Source organism: Chenopodium album, chromosome 12 (assembly GCF_948465745.1).
Source record: "Chenopodium album chromosome 12, dcCheAlbu1.1, whole genome shotgun sequence".
Classification (NCBI taxonomy): domain Eukaryota; kingdom Viridiplantae; phylum Streptophyta; class Magnoliopsida; order Caryophyllales; family Amaranthaceae; genus Chenopodium; species Chenopodium album.
In genome coordinates, this window is record NC_137845.1 from 55,201,577 (window position 1) to 55,226,432 (window position 24,856).

The window sequence follows — 24,856 nt, forward strand, 5'->3', positions numbered from 1 at the left end:
AGTCGTAAAAACGCTGGTGAACAACTGGTGGGATATCTATAATGACCCTTCTTTGGACTACAATTACTCACCTCATCATCAACCTCTCAATGAAGCTGCGGTTGATTATCCAATAAAGACATTTAATCTTTGATTGATTGAATAGTTAATCATTGCTTTGCTTTATAAAGATGAAGTATACAGTATACACTGTATCATGGCCGAGCTATAAAGCATGTACCTGAATGTTGAATACACAATATCCAAGATCAATCTTAAATATAAAGTATAGATTGATTACGAGTTTATTATATCAAAATAAATTTCAATTACTTGAAGATTAGAACAAGTGATGTGGGCTAGAAATTTCGAAAGTAAAGATACACTAAATATGCCTGATTCAAATACAATCTCAAACGAGAATTGGATGTCAATCACCAGCACTCCATATAAAATTAAAGCTCAATAACATCATAAAGCTATTGTTATGTCAATCTCCTATGTATGGGACGATAATTCACAAGCATCTATGAAGTTTGAACATGCTGGCCATCCAACAACGCTTTGCTACTAACTTGGCCGCTTAATATTTACAAGTCAGCTATTTGCAAATTCAACCAATACAGACAGAAACTATCAATGGGAGCATACAATAATACACCAGCAGAGAATAAAAAATTTAAGTTGCACAATGCTCCATTTCCAACAGCTGCTAGTTAGACTTCTGCCTGTCAAAGGACCATCTTCAGAAGAATAACTCAGCACATCTGCAATGCACATTCATTTCAACAAGGAAATCAACACGAAATAGCTTGTACTTGCCTAAGAAGACTTTTTAGAGGTTCTGGAGACCATATGAACCAAAGATTCAGAGTGCAAAAGGTTCTTGTGAAATTTAAGTAGTTGTACAATAATAATGGATAAAGACTCAAAATCATCCCTTGGGGAATCAAGATCTTTGAGCCTATTATATACAAGAACTTTGACAAAAGAAAGCTACTCCAAACACATTACTGCAAAATAATCCTACTCGTAAGACCTTGTATTACTTAGGGTACAGTATTCCTCATAAGAGAAGGAAGCAAACACGAGCATAAAGGAGGGAAACAAACCCTTATGTTCAAACTCCAACAATTTTATTAAACACAAGGCTTAATTACACTAAACTAACCCACACAAAATTGTTACTCTGAAAAATAATACTACCTTAGCACCTAAGGAACTGGAACTCTGCTGCAGGTGATATCGAATATAGTCTCTCAGCAGAAACAATAAATTTCAGAACACCATACAGGAAGCTATAATATTGATCTTCTACAATTTATAGGTGCTTTTGTGGGGTTAAATACTACTTATATATCAGAAGATACATGCAAAGACGTATAGGCATCAATACTATAGCTAGCTTAAAACTGCACCATTATTAACGCATCGTCACATCCTCTTTAAAAGACAAGTTTTTCAGAAAGGTATAAATAGGTAAAGGGTATTTTGATATCGCATAACCAAATGGTTAAAAACATCACTGGTGGTTTATTCTGACCAGCTTTCCCTCTATGCCATGATGAAGGCAGAATTAACATCATGGTGAAGGTTTCTACTGAAAAGATAAATATATCTAGATCAAGAAAGGAAGCAAAAGCTTTACAGTTGGATGCATTTGCATGCACCTATTAATAATTAGCATGCACCAATTAACACCGAGTAATATCTAGATCAAGGTGTTGAATCTCCCTCACAATCGTAAGAGAATCGATTTTCACAATAGTCACTTGGGAATTAATGTTGTTCCCAAGAGATGTTTTAGTAAGGAAATGAGTTACACATCCCTGTATCAACTATTAATAATTAGCGACAACTTGTGTCGTCGCAGTCAACAAAGTATAATAACCATCTTCAATAAATTCTAGCAATGTAATCAAGAAATCAGAGATTCACATAAAGACATGTATGTGAAACACCAAACACAATGAATCCCAAACATTTTAGTAAAGATCCAGGTATCTACACCCCACCCCTTTTTTAAACAACTGAAATACATACAACTCAATTTCGACTCATAGTTAAGCAGTAAAGTAATGTCTTGCAATCAAACATTCCCACTACAAGAATATGATATTGACAATATTGATGTTTTGATGAAAATTTTAAAGTTTATAAACGTCTAATACCTTATGCACTGACTTTCATCTAGCAGCATTAGAACGAACTCAATGACACCTTCAAATTTGGCCTTTCGCTCTTCCTGCAACGAGCGATTCGACTGTGGAGCCTGTAAGCTGAGCATAAACTTCATGGATTTCCTCAAAAGGCAAAATAAACTTTTTCAAGAAGTTAGCCTCAGTCAAGACGGAGGCACTAGAAAGAAGGTGATGCTCTTTTATCAGCCCTTTCTCCTTCAAAACCAGTAAAACTCGGTGTCTTGGCAATAACCTCTTCCCTATGCTATAAGTGGAAAATGAAGACATGGATGCAAGTTGATCCGGCTTAAAACCCAGCTGGTTTATCAGAAAATCCAATCTATTCTTAATGCTTTCCTCGTTTAATGTTAAGCACAAAGGATTTCGCCCGATCAATTCCATGACATCAGATTGAGTCCATCCAAAGCTCTTAAAAACCTGACAATTATCGTAGATATTCTTATCACTACATACAGCAACACATTCTATTCCATAAACAAACATCCCAGAGTTTCGAGGAATCCCTAAATTTTCTTCAACCCTAATCAAGAAGTTTTTAAAAGAAGTCTTCTTTACACAGTAAGTTTTAGGACTGTGAATAATACGTTTCTGGAGTTTGTCACCAGAAATCCCACAATAACTTTGCAACAATTCAACATTGGGAATCAAATAATTAGCAGCATCACAAAATTTAACCTTATACAATTGTTTCATGACCCGAGCAACATTTTCATCACTACCCAGAACAGTCCTAAAAGCATGAATTGCAGGTCCCACAAATGTTAGGATGAAGCGCCTAGGTAATAGCTGCAAGCCTGCAACAGATGAAGTGCCTGAAGTAACTAGATGATGAAGCCAGAAGACTCCTATTTCAGTGTCATTCTACTAGCCACTATTGATTTTTCTCTAATTTCAGTACTCAAAAACATTGTGCAAAACAGGCCAATTTCCATCTATAGGGAAGAAAAAAAAAATCTTGCACACAAAAATATCAGATAAAGAAAATAACCAAACAAGATATAACAAGGAAGCAGATGCAGGCAGGAGATGATGTGCAAGCAAACTCAGTCATCCAGTAATTAAGCTTTTGCAAGACAAAGTCGTCCGGCGACATGATTTAGATTCGCACTCGGAGACATAGTCTTCTAAGTTTCAATTTCTCGAGGGCACATCCAAGGGAATGGAAGAAGGGGAGGACAATGGATCAACAAAAGAGTTGTAGTGGCATCGGGTGACGTCGCAGAGTCTGCATGGTTATGCCTTTGATCCACACTTGTCGTAATTTTAGGTGTCTCAGTGGGTTTGCTGGCTGATGACTCCCAAGAGCTCTTATCGACGGAGTCGTTTGGCACCTCGATGTCGACTCATCACATCCTGGGGTTGAAGAAGGTCCCAAGGGTTCGGTTGTTCGCCGATTCAACACTCTGCACGCATACTCACTTTTTTATATACGTCTACGTTGATAGCCTTTCGCAAAAAGCCCTTCTCTCTCTCTACAAAAGACAGATACAGTTGTTTCAGGCCGAGCCAAGCCCGGATCCAGCTGAAAAACAGAATGGAATACTCTGGCACGAGAGATAAACCACCATAAAAACTCCCCAACGTTCCTTCCCCATATGGAGTTCGGAACCCAAAGGCAATCGTTGAGTGAACTGTATCTTCTTTGTGTTAGTTGACCTAAGCCGCACCATTACTGCTGGGGTGGGGCTCGGCCTTCGAACCGTACGTGAGACGAGTTTCTGCCTCATACAGCTCAGGCCGAAGACCGGGGGAAGTTATAAAGAGGTGCGAAGATTCAGAAGAGGTTTGCCACTAACAAAAGAAATATGCTGCATGACAGGAGTGGAAACCAAATTACTGATGCAGATGCGATTCGAGAGGAGATTCTCAGTTTCTACAAGGGTCTGTGTCATATCATAAGCTTTCCTCAAATCCAATTTCATAACGCAACCTGGTTTTGCCTGCTTTCTTCAAAAGCACACAAAAATATCAGATAAAGAAAATAACCAAACAAGATATAACAAGGAAGCAGATGCAGGCAGGAGATGATGTGCAAGCAAACTCAGTCATCCAGTAACTTGCTAGGGTTTTTTTCAAAGAACCTTTTTTTACAAGCAAAGGCTCAAAACCAAGATGATCTTTCACAAATTAGCCTGCTAACATATATACAGAATAGAAACTAAGAACAAATAGGAGTTCATACCCTTGCTCAGATGTCGAAGGTTTCCATGTTCTCTGGGGCCTAATTCCTTTGGAGCCCCAAAAATGCTTGATGATTGGATAGAGTGTGCAGACAGCAGAGCGAAACAAGCACGACAATTGTTATCTATAAGATCTCTCAACTTATCGAATATTGCAAACCTGAATATTTGTCCCAAACCGGTTGCTGGTTGATTGCCCCAATAATCCAGTGAATAGATATATCCCATGTGTGAAGGCTACGTAGAATAGAGACTAATTTACTGGAGTCAGAGACTTAGAGTAGACTAAAATTCTAAGAAACCCTATTCCTCAGCTCCAATTTAGAGCTTTGATGCAGGCATTTGCCACTGCTTCCTAGACACTGTTAGAAATACTAAAAGTACCCAAGCATCATGCTCACTTCTCGTGCTGTAGTCTGCAGTCCACCCTGCACCTCTCCTGTTTGTGCCTATTTTCCCATGAGCTATCAAACCTAATTATGCAATCTTTTTGTTCCATAGAGCTCCCAAACATTACCTTTTTCTTAATGCTTGTGTGTTGCCATATTTTTGGGGCAAATGATACAAACTTCTTCATTATTTATAAAAATGTGTAAATTATCAAAAAAAATTAACAGAAAGGGACATGTATTGACGCCATTAGTTGAAAATAGGCTAATAACAACTGTCACTAGTTTTAACACTTCAACTTAGATACTACAATTTCAACTTTCGATAAAATATGCTTCTATAAGATTAGTTTGGAAAAGAGTTACACATCCCTGTATCAACTATTAATAATTGACGCCAACTTTCCCAATGAAATTGTCATAACAGTCAACAAAGCAATGATCTACTAATAAAATTCTGGCATATGTAACATTGATCAAGAAATCAGAGGTTCACGTAAAAGGGACAGCATGTATGCAAAACACCAAATCCCAAACCTATTAGTAAGAAACTCGATATCTACCTCCCCCCCCCCCCCCCCCTATATTATACATACAACTTAACATCTACTCATTGTTAAGCAACAAAGTAATGCTCTTGCAATTAAACCTTCCCAAAAATGTCTAACAATAAGTTAATAGCAACCTTACGGGTCAACATACATAAGTAATGACTGTTACACGAACAAGGAAAAGATACTGAGAGAATATTGATAGATGTTATTAAAAAAAAAAATCTAAAATTCAACAAGGCCTAATACCTTATGGCACTGACTTGCATCTAGCAGCACTAGAACAAACTCGATGACATCTTCAGACTTCAGATTTGGCCTTTAACTCTTCCTGCAACGAGCGATTCGACTGTGGAGCCAGTAAGCTGAGCATAAACTTCATGGATTTCCTCAAAAGGCAAAATAAACTTTTTCAAAAAGTTAGCCTCACTCAAGACAGAAGCACTCGAAAGAAGGTGATGCTCTTTTATCAGGCTTTTCTCCTTCAAAACCTGTAAGACTTGGTGTCTTGGCAATAACCTCTTCTCTATGCTATAAGTGAAAAACGAAGACTGGGATGCTAGGTAATCCGGCTTACAACCCAGCTGGTTTATCAGAAAATCCAATTTTTCCTTGAGCTTTTCCTCTGTTGATGTCAAGCACAAAGGATTTCGCCTGATCAATTCCATGACATCAGATTGAGTCCATCCAAAGCTCTTTAAAATTTCACATTTATTGTCGATACTCTGATCACTTAATGCAGCAACACATTGTATTCCATAAAAAAACATGACAGAATTTGGAGGAATTCCCAACTTCTTTTCAACCCTAGTCAAGATTTTTTGGAACAAATCTGTCTTCATACAGTAGATACTAGGGTGCCGAATAATGTGTTTCTGAATATTTTCACCAGAAATTCCACTATAACTTTGCAACAACTCAACATTCGGAATCAAACAATTAGAAGCTTTGTTAAATTGAATCCAATGCGATTTTTTTATAGCCCGAGCAACATTCTCATCACTACCCAGAACAGTCCTAAAAGCATGAATTGCAGGACCCAAACTTTGGCGCAATATTGAAGGATTTCTTACAATAGCTTGAACAAGATCAGACCCAGATAAACCCACATCATTAAGAAGCTTAATTTTGGGTTTTAGGGTTTGGCTAACCCTAGAAAGTAAAATCCGGGGTTCATCACATACAATTTTCCTAATATCAGATTGCTGAAAACCAATTTGCTTAAGAAAATGAATAACAGATTCAGCTTTATTAACCCAATTGAAATCAATGACCAGCTTCGCCCCACTAATTTTCCGCCGATTAGAGAGTGTAGCGGAAGTAGAGAGAGATTGGTGGTTGGAGAAACCCAGATTTTCAACCAAGAAATTCGCAAATGAAGAAGATGAAGAAGTATTACCTCCGTTTGATGAAGAAGATGTTGAAATGCGTCGAAAACCAGGGAGGAAGAAGTAGTTGTAGAGGCATAGGAAGCCATTGGAGCTAAACCCAAATTTCATCATATTCGTTTTCAAAATGAAGTCATTTGGAATGCTGAATAGTAATGCTGCTAGCACAAGATTTTTACTCCCAAATTGACATGTTTGACTTTCTCTTACTTACTAATTTTGACTAACAATGTATTACAATACAAATTGACATGAAATATTTTTTTCAAATAATATTAACATAAAGTTTATTAAAAAAAAAAGAAAAAAAAAAGTTTTGAAGAGCACCAGCATTCACAAAAGGATGCTACAATCCTTTCTCAATTTCTCTCTCCTTTCCTCCACTTGACACATCACACTCTCTTTCTTCCACATCACTTCCCACTATCTTCATCCTTTTACTTATTATCTTTTTTAAATATTTCCAACATCAATAAGTATCCTTTCTTATTTTCTCTTTTCAGTTTACATATACCCCACCATATTCTCACTCCTACTTATACACTTAATTATTATTAAAGTTTGTAAAATATGTTTATTATTATTATTATTATTATTATTATTATTATTATTATTAATTGAACAAAAATACGTCAACTAATACATTTTCACATTAATATAAAAAATTAGTAAAATACGAAATACATGAATTAAAACACATGAATTAAAAATATGAAATATACGGATGAAAATAAGCAACGAAAATAACATATATAATTTAAAATTATTAAAATGCTAATTTTCAACCGAGCTCCTTGACCTTGCCCATAAATACTCAACCATGTCGTTCTTTAATGTCTCATGAACTTGTCTATCGCGAATCTCCCCTCTTGAAGCTATCAATCTACTAAAATTATCAGGATCATACTGCCCAAGAGTTACGGTAAATGTTGTTGCATTTTTGGTTGAGAACGACCCTGGCATATTTCCAGGCTATTCTTGGGCGAATTCAAGTGGATCTTTATAGTTTAAATATGTATCACGCTCGTCTTCAACTATCATGTTGTGGATGATGATGCAAGTCATCATGATTTTCCACATCAACTCTACACTCCATGCCAAAGCAGGTTTCAAACCGAGCTTGTAACCCACCAGATGCACACTCAACATCCTTTCTAGCACTCTCTTAACGTGTAGTGAACAATTTATCCTTTAAGGTTTGTGGGGCTGCAATAGCGTCTATGAATGTCGACCATTTTGGATAAATCCCATCTGTGAGATAATATCCTTTGTTGTAATTATTTCTGTTAACAGTAAACAGAACTTGTGGAGCACGATTATTTATTATATCATCAAACGCTGGATAACGTTGAAGTACATTAATGCCGTTGCAGGATCCAGGTGTCCCAAAGAAGGCGTGTCAAATCCATAAATCCCTGGAAGCAATCGCTTCTAAAATAACATTTGTTGTTTTAGATCTTCCTTGATACATTCCTTTCCATCCAGCAAATGCATGCAATCAATGCTGCCCAACATGCCAGGGAAACCTCTGTCCTCCCCTTCTCTAAGGAGGCGTTGGATATCTTCCAATGTTGGTTTGCGAAGGTACTCGGTTGCAAATTGAGCAATTACTCTGTCGACAAACTGAGCAAGACATTATCTAGCAGTGCTTTCACTGAGCTTCAGATATTCATCTACTTGATCAGTTGAACAACCATAAGCTAACATACGTATGGCTGTTGTGCATTTCTGAATGGGTGAAGCACCAAGACGCATGGTAGCATATGGGTGTTGTTGGAAGTAACGGTTAGTTGCACTTAATGTGTTGACAATGCGAAGGAAAAGGGGTCTTCGCATACGAAACCTCCTTCAAAATGCGGTTTCATCGTATACCGGTTGGTCACTAAAGTAATCTGCAACTGTCGTGAGCTGCTTCACGATTTCTCAGCACAATTATTCTTCGTTTTCTTTGACGTTTTTGTTCATTTTGTTGTACTGAATTCGTTACAGCTACATGTACTGCATTTTGCATTACTTGTAATCGATGACTCTCGTTGATAAATTTCATGACCATTTTATCATAGATTTCATCCGTTGAACTTGAAGACGAAAAAGAAGAACTTGAAGAGTTTGAATCGAAATTCATATTATGTTTATTACCAAACAATATTTGAAATAGAAGGTTTTGGGTTTTTTTGCTTTTTTTTTTAATGCTAAAGGGAATATAAGGTTGATATTAATAGATGTAATGTTATTCGGAGTAATATTATGAATTTTAGAGATAAAAATAGGATAAGGTTAGTCAGAAGATAAGATTTCTGATAAGGATATGTGGTTATAAAACAAAGGATGTCAGAAGATAAGATTTTGGTTAGATGAAATGTCATTGGGAGCAATCTGATAAATTATCTAGACAAAAAAACGATAAGGTTAGTCAGAAGATAAGATTTCTGATAATGATATGTGGTCATAAAACAAAGGATGTCAGAAGATAAGATTTTGGTTAGATGAAATGTCATTGGGGGCAATCTGCTAAATTATTTAGACAAAAAAACGATAAGGTTAGTCAGAAGATAAGATTTCTGATAATGATATGTGGTCATAAAACAAAGGATGCCAGAAGATAAGATTTTGGTTAGATGAAATGTCATGGGTAGCAATCTTATAAATTATCACAATAATATAAAGTAACATTAACAGACTTGAACTCAATTTAGTACAAATAAAGTTCATATTAATACATAGAAATTACACTCATATTAAAATGGTACATTGATAATAATTCTGCAAAGTTTCTTATACATTTCTAATTCCACTTCATCAAGAACGGGCTTCTGCATTAACCTTTCTAACCCTTCTAAACTTCATGGCCTCGTCCTTTTTCCTTTTCTTTTCTTCAACTTGTGCTTTTTTAAGTTCATCTCTTTCCTTCAACTGATCCAGAAGTCGCCCACCCAAATCATTCAACTTATCACCAACTTCGTTAAAATTTGTGTTTAACACTTCAAGATTTATACTTGAAGATGAAGTAGTAGATGCTTTACCTTTCATCTTTGTTTGTTTTATGCCACCAGGTCTTTTACCTCTTCCTCCAACCTCGGATGGTGAATCAGGTTGTGATCTTTTACCGCTTCCCCCACTTTCAGTTGACGTTTGTTGGCCACCGGGTAACATATTCGATTGATCTTTGGCCAAAGAAGGATCCCATTTCGAATATTTTCTCAATTCCTCAAAACAGTGCAATAAACAAAACATCTTGTTGTTAGTTGCGTAATAATCTTTGTGAGCAAATTTCTCCAAATTTTGCTCGGACTCACCACTAGCTACCCTTGGTTCGATAATGATACCCATATGCATCTACCCATTTACTACAATGTAAATTGATATGATCCCGTCGATTTTGCATAGATTTAATGTTTCTTACCTTTATTTCATCGGGGTTTTCTATTCTAGAACGTTCGTAACGGTTATAGATGTCAACCCATACCCATTTCTCTTTGTCTTGGTTCCTCACATTACGTCATTTCCTGCGTTTATGTAGGCCGATACAAGTGCTTTGTCTTCAGCTATGCTCCATGATTGGTTTTTCCTTTGCCCAGTAGTGTTGACATTTTGTTCGGGAACAATTTCAACATCAACATCGTTAATGTCTTCTAGATGTTACGCCCCCACTAATTGTTCCACATGTTCATCACCACTCTCCTCTATTGGAGTTGCATTGCTACCACCAAAACCTCCCAGTGATTGATCCGTGTTCTGAGTAAAATGTTCAGAAATGGAAAAAACTGGCATATTACCAAGAGATTGTTGAGATGACAAGCTACTTTGAGGAAAAGGGAAAGAAGGTTGACATTGTGGAATATTATTGACATTTATTGGTCTTGATTGACTACTAAACCATTGCAAAGCAGCTTGAAAATGAGGATTTTGTAATAAATTTGGATCAAAAGGAGAATTATTTGGATTATATTGAAAGTTTGGATTATTTGGAGAATTCATATTATTCCCGTAATTTGAATTATTACGATCCATATTGAAGGGTATTTGAAATTGGAAGTGAAATGAAGAAAAAAAATTTTGTTTGAGTGATATTAGATTTTTTTCCACCATAGATGAGATTAATGGGAAAAAAATGCAACAAATGAAAGTGTGTGAGAATATGGAAAAATTATACTTATTTGTATAGAGAAAAAAAATTTATGACCGTTGGTGCTTTTGGTTTTTTGAAATAAGTTACCGTTAACAAATTATAGCCGTTTTAGAGATTTAAGTCACAAAAATTATATGACCTTTTAACTTGTGACAAGTGTCACCTTTTAACTTGTGCTTTTGGTTTTCTAAAATCAAAATTGTTGCCATTGCTTTGGCATTTTCCGCCAACAGTCACTTTTCTTTTTTTTTCTTTTTCTTTTGTTTTCTTATTTACTTTTTGGCTCGTTGGACAAGGTATGCTTCCTTTCTGTGCAAGGTATGCTTCCTTTCCACAGAAAGGAAACGGTGGTTTCCTAATGATGATAGGATCCTTTTAACAAACCCAACATCAATAAGGAAGTTGAAAATGAAGGAAAATGACACCTAAAAGGATTTTAACTTTACAATTGCATAAGCACAAGTGCATAACTATTCCTATTTCCAGTGGTTCTTTCCACTTTTGGCCAACGAGCAAATCGGATTTTGACCTCGACCATCTTTAGATTGAGTTGGACCCATCTGTGAGTCATGTTCAGTTTCATGCTGATGCTTAAGCCTTAAGGTGAGATCTGTCATTATTTTCCACATCAGATTTTTACATCTCTTTTGCAGTCTCCCCTTCCTGTTCTGACTATAATTCTGTCAATTCTTCTTCCTCGTGAAGCGACATTTAATAATCATGCGGACAGTGCAAGTGCATCTTGATGTGTGCTTCCTCTTCCCTTTAGGTGGTTGAATACACCTAACGCATAGATAAAACCAGGAGGGTGCCATGGATACTTGGTGAGAGCTGCAAACCTGCAACAGATGAAGTGCCTGGATCATTAATGTTATCTCCCTGATTGCTGAAGTAACTAGAGCATGAAGCCACAAGATTCCTGTTCTAGTGTCATTCTACTACCCACTAATGATTTTTCTTTGATTTCAATACTCAAAAACGTTGCACAAAACAGGTCATTTTCCATCCATAGGGGAGAAAAAAGAAAAGAAATTCTCACACAAAAACATCAGACAATAAGAAAATAAACAAACAAGATAGAATATTAAGGAAGCAGATGCAAGCAGGAGATGACGTGCAACGCAAATGCATACATTTTACATACTAGTCATAATGATGAGTAAACTCGTCACCCAATAACTTGCTAGGGTTTTTTTCAAAGAACTTTTTTTTTTTTACCAGCAAAGGTTCAAAACCAAGATGAACTTTCACAAATTAACCTGCTAACACAAACAGAAAAGAAACTAAGAGCAATAGGAATTCATATCCTTGCTCAGATGTGGAAGGTTTCCATGTTCTCTGGGGCCAGATTCCTTTGGAGCCCTAAAAATGCTTGATGAGGGAGGATAGAGTATGCAGACAGCCAGACAGCAGCGCGAAACAAGCACGACAATTGTTAGCTATAAGATCTCTGTCAACTTTTAGAATATTGCAAACCTGAGTATTCTTTCCTAACCGGCTGCAGGTTGATTTCCCCAATAATCCAGTGGACATATCCCATGTGCAAGGGCTACGAGAATGGAGACTAAGTTACTGCAGTCAGACACTCAGAGTAGACCAAAATTCTAAGAAACCCCATTCCTTGGCTTCAATTTAGGGCTTTGATGCAGTCCTTTGCCTCTGTTTCCTAGGCACTGTTGGAAATACTAAAAGTGCCCAAGCATCATGCTTAATTCTCGTGCTGTAGTCTGCAGTCCACCTGCACCACTCTTGTTTGTGCCTATTTTCCCATGAGCTATCAAATCTAATTATGCAATTTTTTGTTCTGTAGAGCTCCCGAACATTACCTTACCACTTTTTCTTCATGTTAGCGTGTTGCCATATTTTTGGGGCAAATGATACAAACTTCTTCATTATTTGTAAAAATGTGAAAATTTTCAATTTTTTAAACAAAAAGAAAAAGTACTCTAACCAAGCCTTAACCCTCACGATTTTTTGATCTAGCCTTGTAAATGTGTTAGGTACAAAGTATATATAGTATATACTTGTTGCACTAGCATAAAGTTTTTTAATTAGCACTTAGCTGACACAAATTCATATTTGGCTGTTAATCTGTTATAGTAATATACAATGATGAACATCAACAAGGAAAAGTATTAAAATCATCATAAAAGGGAGACTGGAATGATGGAACAATGTAAAGCAGTCATCTACAAATTTAATAGTAACACTGAAAAGAAATACATAAGAAAAAATATGTCAAATCAAACAATCAAATTGGAAAAATAAGTTCAATTCAGACCATATTAGAAAAAATTGGTTCAGATCAAATAACAAAAATCTACAAGACTCAAATCAAAGATTCAACCAAGAGTCAATAAAGATCCAAGATCTAGAAATCCGTTGTGTGAATATTAGTGGGAGTTTGCTCGTCTAGTCCAACTGAGTCATGTAAAACGAACGAAGACAACTGCATAGAAGGTGATCTCAAGAAAGCCCCTCCAACGGCCAAGATAGTAAATGACGTTTAGGAAAAAAAAAAAAAAATCTAGAGAGACAAAAGAAATTACCCCTTAATGGTTTGGCAGATAAGTATTATAAGGAGGAGTAAATGAATTGATTGGGGTTAAGGAGTTTATAGGCAGTGTTTAGGGTTTCTCGGGATTCGGGCCCCAATCAACTCTTGAGAGCCCCACTGCAGGGTATTTTGGTAATTTCATCGCTTAATGGAATGGGACCTTCTTGGGGTCCAAACACAATTTGAATCTTATTATTATTATGGGGTCAGCAGGTGAGGTGGGTATCACTTATGAGATTCTTTGGGATGGGGTATAGTTAGATCCCCTGTGGTATGGGGTTCCATAGTTAAAAAAAACAATAAAGTAGATGGAATAGATTCTAACTTCATTCCAACTCGTTCCAAAATATCCAACCAAATGACTCCTAAGTGAATGCACATTGGATAATGGATATGGCGCCAAAAATCATCCCATGGGAATAAGATCTTTGAGCCTTCAACACTGACAATAAAGGCTCTACTTCAAGACTAAAAGCAAAATAAATCTACTCTGTGTTTTATATTATTAATTGTTTTAATCTCGACTTTACATAAATAAAATTAGAAATGACTGCAATAAATTTGAACAAAATTAATACAGCTTCAGAGATCTGGCAATAATACCTTTGTTTATAATGTGGTTGTGGACTTGTGGTGTATAGTTGACTCCAAAAGCTGAAGCTCGGATCCAGTGTATTACATACTATAGACAGAGAAACGCTTCAAAAACCAAACTTCCTTCACAATATACATAGATAGATCCCATTTTCTTTAATCATCATGATGATTCAGACACGTACTGAAATGTGACATTAATACACCAAATTTACTTCATGATCTTACAAAAACAAATAAAATTTCAATTTTGATTCAACCAATTAACAACACAGCCATCAAATTCCCAAAAGAGAAAAAAAAATTAAAAAAAACGGTCACCAAGATACATGAGTGATGTCAAACAATTGTATGTAATTCTATATATAAAACAAATTCATGGTCAAAGCTGACTTATGGTATTACTCGTAAGAGAAGGAACTCAAGGAAGCAAACACAAGCATAAAGAAGGGAAACAATCCCTTATGTTCAAATTCCATCATTTTATTAAACACAAGGCTCAATTACACTAAACTAACCCACAAAAAAATTGTAACTCTGAAAAATACAACTTCCACAGCACCTATGATACTGGAACTTTGCGGTAGGTGATATGGAATGTCCCACAGCAGAAACAAAAAAATTCCAGAATATCATACAAGAACATTGACCTATTGCAATTTATAGGTGCTTTTGTGGGGTGAAAACTACTTCCTCCATTTCTATTTAGTAGACCCATAACAATTGGCACAATATTACCCCCAAAGTTGTCTCTACATGCACTTTGCAGTGGTAATTTAGAGAATCTCTCTACCAAAAGCTTACCAAATATAGTATGGGTCAAGTAATAGACATTTCCATTTTAGGAATGTTAGTCAAGTAAATAAAAATGGAGGTAAAGACACGTAGGTATCAATACTAAGGCTACTTAAGACTCTACACCATAATTTTAACGCATCCTCTTAAGAAACAATTTTTTCAGAATGGTATATACAGGTTAAGGATAATTTGATATTGCAAAAACAAATGCTTAAAAAAATCACTGGCGGTTTATATCGACCAGGCTTCCTGCTATGCCATGCACCTAAAGTTGTTCTCTCAGGTGTTGAATCTCCCTCACAATTGTAAGAGAATCATTTTTTATAATAGAGTTGCTTGGAATTATATTTTAAAATGTTCATAAAATGATCTGCAGTTAACAAGACTTATACTATCTTTCTGGAACAAAAGTAGGGTTCTCAAACCTAATATAATATACACAGTGAGGTGGTTACAGCATCATAATGTAGAAGAAAAGAATTAAACATCAACTTCTCATGTTTTTTTTTTAAAAAATTTTATCTAAGCAAATAATGATAAAAGGGTAACAGGAAATCAAAAGTTAAGTCCATCCACTGGAAATTTAGAGAAGAATGGAAACAGTAAATGCTCCATAAGTTGAAACTAGGCTAATAGCAACTGTCATTAGTTTTAACTTTTAACACTTCATATTAGATACTACAATTTCAACTTTCGATAAAATATGCTTCTATAAGATCAGTTTGGAAAAGAGTTACCCATCCCTGTATCAACTATTAATAATTGACGTCCCAATTAAATTGTCATAACAGTCAACAAAGCAACGATCTATTAATAAAATTCTGGCATATGTAATATAGATCAAGAAATCAGTGGTTCACATAAAAGGGACAACATGTATGCGAAACACCTAATAGAATGAATCCCAAACCTAGTCACGAGTGTTACACGGACAAGGAGGATATTGAGAGAATATTGATAGATGCTTTGATTAAAAAAAAACAAATAAAAACTAAAATTTAACAACACCTAATACACTATGCACTAGCATCTAACAGCATTAAAGCTGGATGACATCTTCAGATTTGGCTTTTTACTCTCCCTACAAAGTAATGCTCTTGCTATTCAACCCTCCCAACTAAAAATGTCTAACTATTACAGCCTTACTGGTTCGTATCATTCCAGTGGACATGATTCATGAGTGTTACTTGGACAAGGAAATGATATTGAGAGAATATTGATAGATGTTATTATAAAAAAAAAGATCTAAAATTTAAGAACGCCTAATACCTTATACACTGACTTGCATCTAGCAGCATTAGAATGAACTCAATGACATCTTCAGATTTGGCCTTTTACTCTTCCTGCAACAAGCGATTCAACTGTAGAGCCTGTTAGCTGAGCATAAACTTCATGGACTTCCTCAAAAGGAAAAACAAACCTTTTCAAGAACTTAGCCTCGCTCAAGATAGAAGCACTAGAAAGAAGGTAATGCTCTTTTATCAGGCCTTTCTCCTTCAAAACCTGTAAGACTCGGTGTCTTGGCAATAACCTCTTCTCTATGCTATAAGTGAAAAACGAAGACTGGGATGCTAGGTAATCCGGCTTATAACCCAGCTGGTTTATCAGAAAATCCAATCTTTCCTTAATTCTTTCCTCGTTTGATGTCAAGCACAAAGGATTTCGCCTGATCAATTCCATGACATCATATTGAGTCCATCCAAAGCTCTTAAAAACTTCACATTTATCGTAGATATTCTTATCACTACATACAGCGACACATTGTATTCCATAAACAAACATCACAGAGTTTCGAGAAATCCCTAACTTTTCTTCAACCCTAATCAAGAGATTTCGAAATGAATTCATCTCCATACAGTAAATACTAGGCCTGTGAAAAATATGTTTCTTGAGTTCATCACCAGAAATTCCACAATAACTTTGCAACATTTCAACATTGGGAATCAAATATTTAGCAGCTTTATTAAAATTAACTCTATTCGATATTTTTATCACCCGAACAACATTCTCATCACTACCTAGAACAGTCCTAAAAGCATGAATTGCAGGACCCAAAATTTGGCGCACTATTGAAGGATTTTTTAAAATAGCTTGAACAAGATCAGACTCAGATAAACCCAGATCATTAAGAACCTTAATTTTGGGTTTTAGGGTTTGGCTAACCCTAGAAAGTAAAATCCGGGGTTCATGACATACAACTTTCCTAATATCAGATTGCTGAAAACCAATTTGCTTAAGGAATTGAATAACAGATTCAGCCTCTTCAACCCTATTGAAATCAGCAACCAGCTTCGCTCCACCAATTCTCCGCCGACTAGCGAGTGAAGCGGAAGTAGAGAGAGATTGGTGGTTGGAGAAACCCAGTTTATCAACTAAGAAGTTCGCAAATGAAGAAGAAGAAGTAGTATTACCTTCATTTGATGAAGAAGATGTTGAAATGCGTCGAAAACCAGGCATGAAGAAGTAGCTGTAGAGGCATCGGAAGCCATTGACAGTGCCATTAGAGCTGAACCCAAATTTCATCATTTTGTATAGTCAATTTTAGATGAACTCAACCTTCTTCTTATTGGCCTGTTACTATTTTTTTTTTTTTTTTTTTTTTTGACAAAGGGCCTGTTACTATTTGAATACGGAGTGCCGATTACATGAATTCAGTAGATTAATTGAATTTTCCTGAGCTCAATACTCTTTCCAGTCTTTCGTCCCAAAATTAGAGGTGGGGTTGAGCCGGGTTGGTCAGGTCGGTCGGTCAGGTCTAATTCTAAACTTGCACGCTAAATTATTGTATGTATATGGATGGAAATGTAAATCGATTAATTTTTTGGGTCATGTCAGTTTTTAACACCACTACACAAAGTATGAAAACACAATGCCATATTAAAAATAGGGGTTAAGTGAGATATCAACTTTATATACTGTGTATAGTTTTATTAATATGTATTTAAAAGATAATTGGTGGTCAGGAACTCGGGATTGTATTGAACATCGTGTAAAATGAAATACGAGTAGACTCTTATTATGGAATTAGGAGAGTACATTTTATTACCAAAATACTTAGTACATTATAGCTACGGAATATACTACGTACAAAGCAAACTTAGTGGAGTTGGAAGGAATATACGTTGTGACTTTGAGGTCACAATTTCGAGTCCAACCAACTACAATAGCTTGGGAGTTGGGAGGTTCTCTATTAGATGGCTAACTTGTGAGGTGTTAGTTTAATAAGTCGATTTTTTTTAGCTCTCTTGATTATCATTCAATTCGAGTAGGAGCTAACCACTATGCTAACATTGGCCTACCTATATCTGGTCTTGGTTGGCCTTTCACCCCTAGCCACAAGTCATTCATGTATTTTGCCACTCTTCTGACTCCGTGTTCGATAGCCGACCCTAGTGATGTAAATTATTTGTGGACTATGGGTCTAGGATGTATGGACACTTCATTTAACTGTCGTGTCTGTATCCTACCATGATATGGACACACGAGGATACGTCTCGGACCGTATCCTACCATGATATGGACTGTTTAATTTTTTTTAATGAGAAATTAAGTAAAGTAAGATAAATAAGGTAATTGTTAAATAATAATATACGGAGTAATACAATATGATATAATAAGCGGAAGGAATGACAAACATATGGTCAAATTCTTTTTTAAAATATATTATTTGAATTTTAACATTCCATACCCGTGTTCCTTATTTTAAGATAGACATTTCTCGTATTCATTTTGTACCCGTGTCCATGTCAATATCCGTTCTTGTGCAACCTAGCTATGGGCATAAAATAAAAAAATAATAAAAAGGTGAACTTTCAATACTTCATCTTGGGAATCCAGTTCGACCATACCTTCACTTATCTAAAACAATTTTGCCCCACTAGATAGATGACCCATAATCTTACTGTGAGTTGGGTGTGCTCATTAGGAAAGTGTTACCCTAGCAGCCCATGGCACCTCCTAGGCCACAATGTCAGCCCTTATGTGCGTACATCCAGCGAGGAAGTAACCCATTAGACAACACTTTAAAGACATACTATATTATTGTGTTCATATAAGTCGAAGTTTGAATCAATTTATGTTTGGGTTGGTTTTGAATCAGGTCGGTTGAGTAATATTTAACACCTCTACCCGCATAGTGTCAATGTTATACCCTAAAGTATTTTGATGGCAACAAAGAAAGTATGGTATTTTTGTTCTTGCTGCTAGCCTGCTATGTAGTATGTACATTGGATTTTATTGTTTTGCTAGAGCCCATAATCTAGCCACTTTTTCCAGAAAAAAGGGCCTAGTTTCGTAATTGTTTCAAAAAAAAAAAAAAAAAAAAAAAAAAAAAACGCAAATTTGAATACAACTCCTGCAAACTTGCAATAGACCTAAGTTTAACTGTCTGCGTACCGCATATTGATTCTATGTGTTGTTCTGAATTGATATTCCATACAATGTATATACATGAATGCATGACTTATGGCAACCTTACAAAGAAGGTGCACACCCACATGTGTTGCTATGCTTGACAATATCATTGAAAAATATTCCTTCACTTTATAAAATCATCATAATAATTACACCATTCCCTTTATTGATATGGTCCTTGCCACTTTCAGGTAACAACCTAATCAGATTTTGACCTCGGCCATCTTTGATTCGTCTTCAGTTTGGTGCTGATGCTTCAATGTAGGATTTGTCATTATTTTCCGCATCAGCTTAGAACATTTGTCTGTTAGGAATTTGCTTTTGATGAATTATCAGGATATTCTCCTCTTCATGTTTTGACTGTCATTTCTTTTTCACCGACATTTAACAATCATGCAGACAGTGCAAGTGCATCTTGAATTGTGCTTCCCCTTCCCGTTGAATGGTTGAAAACAAACTATGCATGAAAATACCAGGAAGGGGTACTTTGGATGCTTTGTGGTAGCTGCAACAGATAAAGTGCTTGGATCATGAGTATTATTTCCCAAAACTGCTGCAGTAGCTAGAGCATGAAGCCAGAAGATTCCTGTTCCAGTGCTATTCAACAAGCCACTACTTTTCTTCTATTTGTAGAACCAATGCAATTAGATAGGAATTTGATGAGAAAAATGCGTCAAATAAATGCTCATTTTCACATGAATAATTCATCTTTAATTTAAGTAGGTACATTAGGCTCAGAATCAAGATGGAACTCTCATAAACTAACTGCCTAATACATAGAAATTAAGAACAATAGGAGTTCAAAACCTTGCTCAGACGTCAAAGGTTTCAAAGTTTTCTGGGGCCTTATTCCTTTGGAGCCCCAAAAATATTTGATCAGGGAGGATATAGTGTGCGAAACACAGAAAATTTCACAGCCATACATATCATTATATATTTATATGTCCAAAAAAAAAAAAGAATCTGAATCAAAATTTTTAAGGAAAATGCAACTAGACACTCAACCTATGAATAATGAAATTGAAAACTTAAATGACTGGATGGATCCTGGAAATACTGAAGAAAAACAAGCTAACTGAAGGCCCAAATCCTTTTCAATAGTGAGACGAGAAAAAGCCTGAATAAGCAAGGGATATTGTCTCGAGAAACACTAAACAGCAGGGGAATTTCCATCCAGTCCTACAGGTTGGCTACTAAGTATGCAACCAGGACAAAGTGTATTACATTGCATCTAAGAGACCTTCTCAAATCAGCGAGGGCAGCAATTTGATTTGTCAATGTAATATGTTAGATTGCTTTCATTTCTTTTCCACACTTCAAATATTTCAACACGACCAAACACATACTATCAGATCCAAACCTTGTATGGAAACTACCTCGGTAACTCCATAGCTATCATCTCTACAAAGTAAAATTTTTGTTTTTTTAGCATTTTTTTCAACCTTCCACAGAACATACTCCCCTGTACCCCCCCCCCCCCCCTCTCTCTCTCTCTCCCTCTTCCACTTTACAATGGTTGTCCCACTATTGGTCAATTGCCTATTTTTGTAGGCTTGTCAACTACCTTAATTATTCATTTTGTACTTTCTAAGAATTAATGACACTGCTACACTTGATGCTTCTCCAAATACGAGTTTTTAAGAAAAGTTTCAGATTTCAGTGGAAAAAGTAGTTTTAGTTGGCTAAGCAATAATTTCATGCTAAAATACAGGACTAGAAATTCTAAAATGTTAAAATATAAAGATGAAGATTTTACCCGGATGGACGGGTGGTGAAAATACTGCTCTTCCCAAAAACTGGAGGTTCCTACAAGACACACGTGTAACACATATATACTGAAGATGAACATAAATCCCAAGAACAGAAGTATGAAACAAACATATTAAAAATATAATTGCTTGAGCTACAATGAAAACTTATATGCAATGTATCATAATCAGACAATTGAAAGTTTTGATATATGAATGGTGCACTGGAATATTTAATACAAAAGTATTATGATCAAGATCACTTCTCATCAATATTTAGATTTCTGTCACTTGCTTGATTAAGCCACACTACCAAAAAAAGAAGTGCATATGAACAGAATCAAGGATTCAAGGGACAACAATAGCTCCCTCAACCCTCCCCCCTTTTCAAATCCCCTCGGATTTTACCCTGTTAACTAGTTTACCATTTCTTTAGGTTAATAGTCTGATGTGCACCAGATGAGAACAAATATTTAAAAAAAAAAAAACCAATTGTCCCAACCCCCCCCCCCCCCCCCCAACACACACACACAAGAAAAACAAGCCACAACTAAAAACCTAATACCTAAATGAATGTCTGCATAAACTATGGATAATGGAAGTTCAAGTGCACAAAGCACCAGATTTAACAGCTTCCAACCACCTGTTTTCTGTATGTACAAACTCAACACATCTGAAATGCACTTTTTTTTTTTGGAAAGGAAATCGCCTTCAAAATGCGTACAATTACCTAGGAACCCTTTTCATAGATTTTAGAGACAATGTGAACCAACGCATAGAAATGGGATGGGTTCCAGTGCTGAAACGCTTGTACATTGAGTAACATACCAGGGAAACTGGGGTTTTTGAGCCTGCTACATACAAGTAATCATAACACTCCCAAATTCCCAATACAAGGAAGCAGGATACATTTATTGTATGCTTTATTTTTATTTTTATTTTTATTTGTATTTTTTCGTTTTCATCTTGGTTTTATAGTGAATAAGTTATTCTGTATATAACATTATTACTGCATTAATGTTCAACTAAATAAAATATGTAGTTTCAGAATCCTGGCAGTAAAACCTTGGCTTACAATCCCTTGTAGTTTAGTCCAAAACCTGGACTTAGATTCAGTCCCTTTACAATACAAAAGATAAATCGCATATTTATATTACTCATATTTTTAAAAATTTGCACATTTACTACAATTTTACAATAAGTCAACAAACAGCCTAAGACATTAAATGCATTATAGCATGATACCTCACATTTAAACAAAACAAAATAAGAAAGGGAAAGAGAGAGACATCACAAAATGTCAAGTAAATTATAAGTAAACCCATAAACCTAAACAAACCATGGTCAAAGGACAAATTAATTAATGGAAGGAGGTAAGTAAAGACTCGCCCATGCACATGGTGAAAGTATCTAAATGATAGCTAGCAATGCAAAGTGCAGACACTAGAAATCAGTATAAGCTTCACAAGTTGAGATCTGAAACTTTGTCTTTCTCTAGCTTCAATATATTTGCTAAACAGATACTCAAAGTTCAAATAGCATCTAAATCATTAGCATATAGAAGAACGCTACACTTTTGTATGACATAAGATCCAATTAGCATAACATTAGTATGGTAAATAGAACAACACAACCTCATATTGGCAATTATATGAAACCAACTTTCCCTAAGAAAGAAATAGGCATCACAGTCCACACTCCACAAAACAACTATCTATTTTCAAAAGTAACTATAACAACATTCCAGTAAATTTAACATAGGTCATGAACTCAGAAGGATTGCATAAAGGGATACATATGGGAAAAACCAAATACAATACTCCCATACCTTTTAGCAAAAAGATCTGAGTCAAGCCCCTTTGCAAGAATTGCATTAAAATTCTACTCATTGCTCAGAACAAAGTTATATCCTGCAATCAAGCCTTCCCAATTACAATTGCCTATCAACCTTTTCTGGTTCATTTTCAAAAGGTAAGATTGCTACTCTGACAAGGAAATGATATTGTGAGAATAATGAAAGCTGTTTTGATGACAAATTCAAAGTTAACATTGCCTGATACCATCAAGCAGCATTGGAATCCGATGACACCATTGGCTTAAGTTCCAGCGCTCCTAGAAAAAGGTAGATTCTCAAAGGTTTGGCCTCTTGAAAAAAGCGACCCCACAGTAGAACCCGTCATTTGGGCATAAACTTCATGGACTACCTCAAATGGACGAACAAACCTTTTGAAGAACATAGAGTCAGTCATGCCAATAGCACTAGAAAGATGGTAATTCCTCCTTAAAAACCCCTTTTCCTTCAAAATCTGTATGACCTGTAGTCTTGGCAATAACCTTTTCTCCAAGCTACAAATGAATAATAAAGGTTGCAATGACAAGTAAAATGGCTCGTAACCCTGTTGGTTCATCAGAAAGTCTAATCTTTTCTCGATCCTTGCCTTCGTATAACACAAACACAATGGATTTTGCTTGATCAATCTCATGACATCAGCTTGAGTCCATCCAAAGCTCTTAAACACTTCACATCTATCCTCGATATGCTTATCACTAACACGAGTCATCATGTGGATGCCATACAAGAACATTGAAGAGCTCCGAGGAATCTCCAACTCTACTTCAACCTTGACCAACATATCTCGAAACAAATCAGTCCTCACTGCAAAGCTCTTAGGGTGCTGAATAATATAATTCTGGATTTTTTCAGTAGGAACGACACAATAATTTTGCAACAAATTAACATTCGGAATCAAATACTTAGCAGCGCAATTAAAAGAGATTCCACTCGATTGCTTCAGAACAGTAACAACATCACCATCACTACCCAAAACAGTTTTATAAGCCTGTATTGCAGGACCCAAATTTTGGAACAAAATCGAAGGATTGATCACAATTGCTTCAACAAGATCAGACCCAAAAATACCCAAATCATTAAGAGTCTTAATTTTAGGTTTTAGCGTTTCACTAACCCTAGATACTAAAATCCGAGGTTCACGACAAGCAATTTTCCTAATATCAGATTGTTGAAACCCAAGTTGATTAAAGAATTGAATTACAGAATCAACATTTTCAACAAAATTCAAATCAATCTTCCCTTCTGGTACTTTATCAGCGAGCTTAGCAGCAGTAGTGAGTGAATAATACTTTGTAAAACCCAGAGAATTAACCAAGAAATGGAGCAACGAAGAAGAAGAAGAAGTAGGGTTACCTTCCTTGGTTAAAGTTGAATACAACAATGGAAGGTTCTGGAAAGTACGCATGAAGAAGAAGAGGCCTCGGACGCCATTGCTGCTGTTCCCAACTTTTATCATTTGCTTAGCTTCTTCAACCTCTCAACATTCCATGTATTTCGGCTGTTTTCACTGATGTAGTTACTCTATATTGGGGACTATGGCCAACTATGGGGGTTGTTATTTGTTAACAGTTAACAAGTTGAGCCAAGGCCAAGCTTAAGGTAGTTCAAGCTCGACGCGAAACATTTTGACTCTAGTTCTTGAGTATGGACATCTCACATCGTTTTTAGCGGTTTGACAAGTCAATTCATTTACCAATAGAAATATTTTGCAAGTCCGTATTTGTACCTTGTGGATGTGTTTATTATTAGGCTTTTGTTTCTTAACTAACCTAATACAAGTAATTAACCGGAGAGTGGGGAAACAAATACATGACCTGCTAACAAGTACACATAGGAATATAGGATGATAGGAGGTTCGATAATTTCATTCCTGGATGCTTGATTTTAGATGATTGAGGCTAGCTCCATTATGCTTCCTAGACCTGCAAAAGCAATGAAATACTATTGGCTAAGGCCATGATGCATGGTACTAGCTTGGCGTGGGCTACCTAGACCATAGGCACAAGGGTGGCTTGATGACTTTGTGGGCTTAATGATGAAAATTGGAAGTAGTGGGTGTGAAAATAGGGTGCTTTTG

General features: G+C 36.0%; 4 protein-coding genes across 10 annotated transcripts; all 4 read right to left on the reverse strand.

Moving 5' to 3' along the window:
* Nucleotides 1-402: 402 nt before the first annotated feature.
* On the reverse strand, nt 403-6,820 carry LOC145570652 (transcription termination factor MTERF15, mitochondrial-like). Of its 4 annotated transcripts, XM_081629787.1 has the most exons (3): nt 5,550-6,820; nt 2,151-4,127; nt 403-746 (listed from the first exon to the last, which is right to left on the reverse strand). In XM_081629787.1, the coding sequence occupies exon 1, from the start codon at nt 6,800-6,802 to the stop codon at nt 5,609-5,611; it is 1,194 nt and encodes a 397-aa protein (XP_081485913.1). In that variant the 5' UTR covers nt 6,803-6,820; the 3' UTR covers nt 403-746; nt 2,151-4,127; nt 5,550-5,608. The 4 variants fall into 4 exon arrangements, 3 of the variants coding, with proteins under 3 accessions (XP_081485913.1, XP_081485914.1, XP_081485912.1); XR_014096545.1 differs by lacking the exons at nt 403-746; nt 5,550-6,820 and adding an exon at nt 4,363-5,298 and having other exon boundaries at nt 1,866-4,127; XM_081629788.1 differs by lacking the exon at nt 403-746 and having other exon boundaries at nt 1,866-2,597.
* Nucleotides 6,821-7,853: 1,033 nt separating this feature from the next.
* On the reverse strand, nt 7,854-8,524 carry LOC145571413 (uncharacterized). The gene is made up of 3 exons (XM_081630447.1): nt 8,366-8,524; nt 8,158-8,311; nt 7,854-8,026 (listed from the first exon to the last, which is right to left on the reverse strand). Exons 1-3 carry the CDS (start codon nt 8,522-8,524, stop codon nt 7,854-7,856), a joined length of 486 nt encoding a protein of 161 aa, XP_081486573.1.
* Nucleotides 8,525-10,910: 2,386 nt separating this feature from the next.
* On the reverse strand, nt 10,911-17,292 carry LOC145571414 (transcription termination factor MTERF8, chloroplastic-like). The gene is made up of 3 exons (XM_081630448.1): nt 16,036-17,292; nt 13,978-14,152; nt 10,911-11,656 (listed from the first exon to the last, which is right to left on the reverse strand). Exon 1 carries the CDS (start codon nt 17,290-17,292, stop codon nt 16,087-16,089), a length of 1,206 nt encoding a protein of 401 aa, XP_081486574.1. The 3' UTR covers nt 10,911-11,656; nt 13,978-14,152; nt 16,036-16,086.
* Nucleotides 17,293-19,159: 1,867 nt separating this feature from the next.
* On the reverse strand, nt 19,160-24,405 carry LOC145570655 (uncharacterized). 4 transcript variants are annotated; one of them, XM_081629791.1, is made up of 3 exons: nt 22,756-24,405; nt 20,936-20,985; nt 19,160-19,684 (listed from the first exon to the last, which is right to left on the reverse strand). In XM_081629791.1, the coding sequence occupies exon 1, from the start codon at nt 24,233-24,235 to the stop codon at nt 23,024-23,026; it is 1,212 nt and encodes a 403-aa protein (XP_081485917.1). In that variant the 5' UTR covers nt 24,236-24,405; the 3' UTR covers nt 19,160-19,684; nt 20,936-20,985; nt 22,756-23,023. The 4 variants fall into 4 exon arrangements, with proteins under 4 accessions (XP_081485917.1, XP_081485918.1, XP_081485916.1 ...); XM_081629790.1 differs by lacking the exon at nt 19,160-19,684 and adding an exon at nt 19,728-19,802; XM_081629792.1 differs by lacking the exon at nt 20,936-20,985 and having other exon boundaries at nt 19,674-19,684.
* Nucleotides 24,406-24,856: the final 451 nt, after the last annotated feature.

Coding starts and splice junctions, on each gene's coding strand:
- LOC145571413 (XM_081630447.1), bottom strand. CDS start 8,524: ATGCGAAGACCCCTTTTCCTTCGCATTGTCAACACATTAAGTGCAACT. Junction 8,312..8,365: donor ATGGTTGTTCAACTGATCAA/GTAGATGAATAT, acceptor TGTCTTGCTCAG/TTTGTCGACAGAGTAATTGC. Junction 8,027..8,157: donor TTTGCTGGATGGAAAGGAAT/GTATCAAGGAAG, acceptor AACGTTATCCAG/CGTTTGATGATATAATAAAT.
- LOC145570655 (XM_081629791.1), bottom strand. CDS start 24,235: ATGATAAAAGTTGGGAACAGCAGCAATGGCGTCCGAGGCCTCTTCTTC.
- LOC145570652 (XM_081629787.1), bottom strand. CDS start 6,802: ATGATGAAATTTGGGTTTAGCTCCAATGGCTTCCTATGCCTCTACAAC.
- LOC145571414 (XM_081630448.1), bottom strand. CDS start 17,292: ATGATGAAATTTGGGTTCAGCTCTAATGGCACTGTCAATGGCTTCCGA.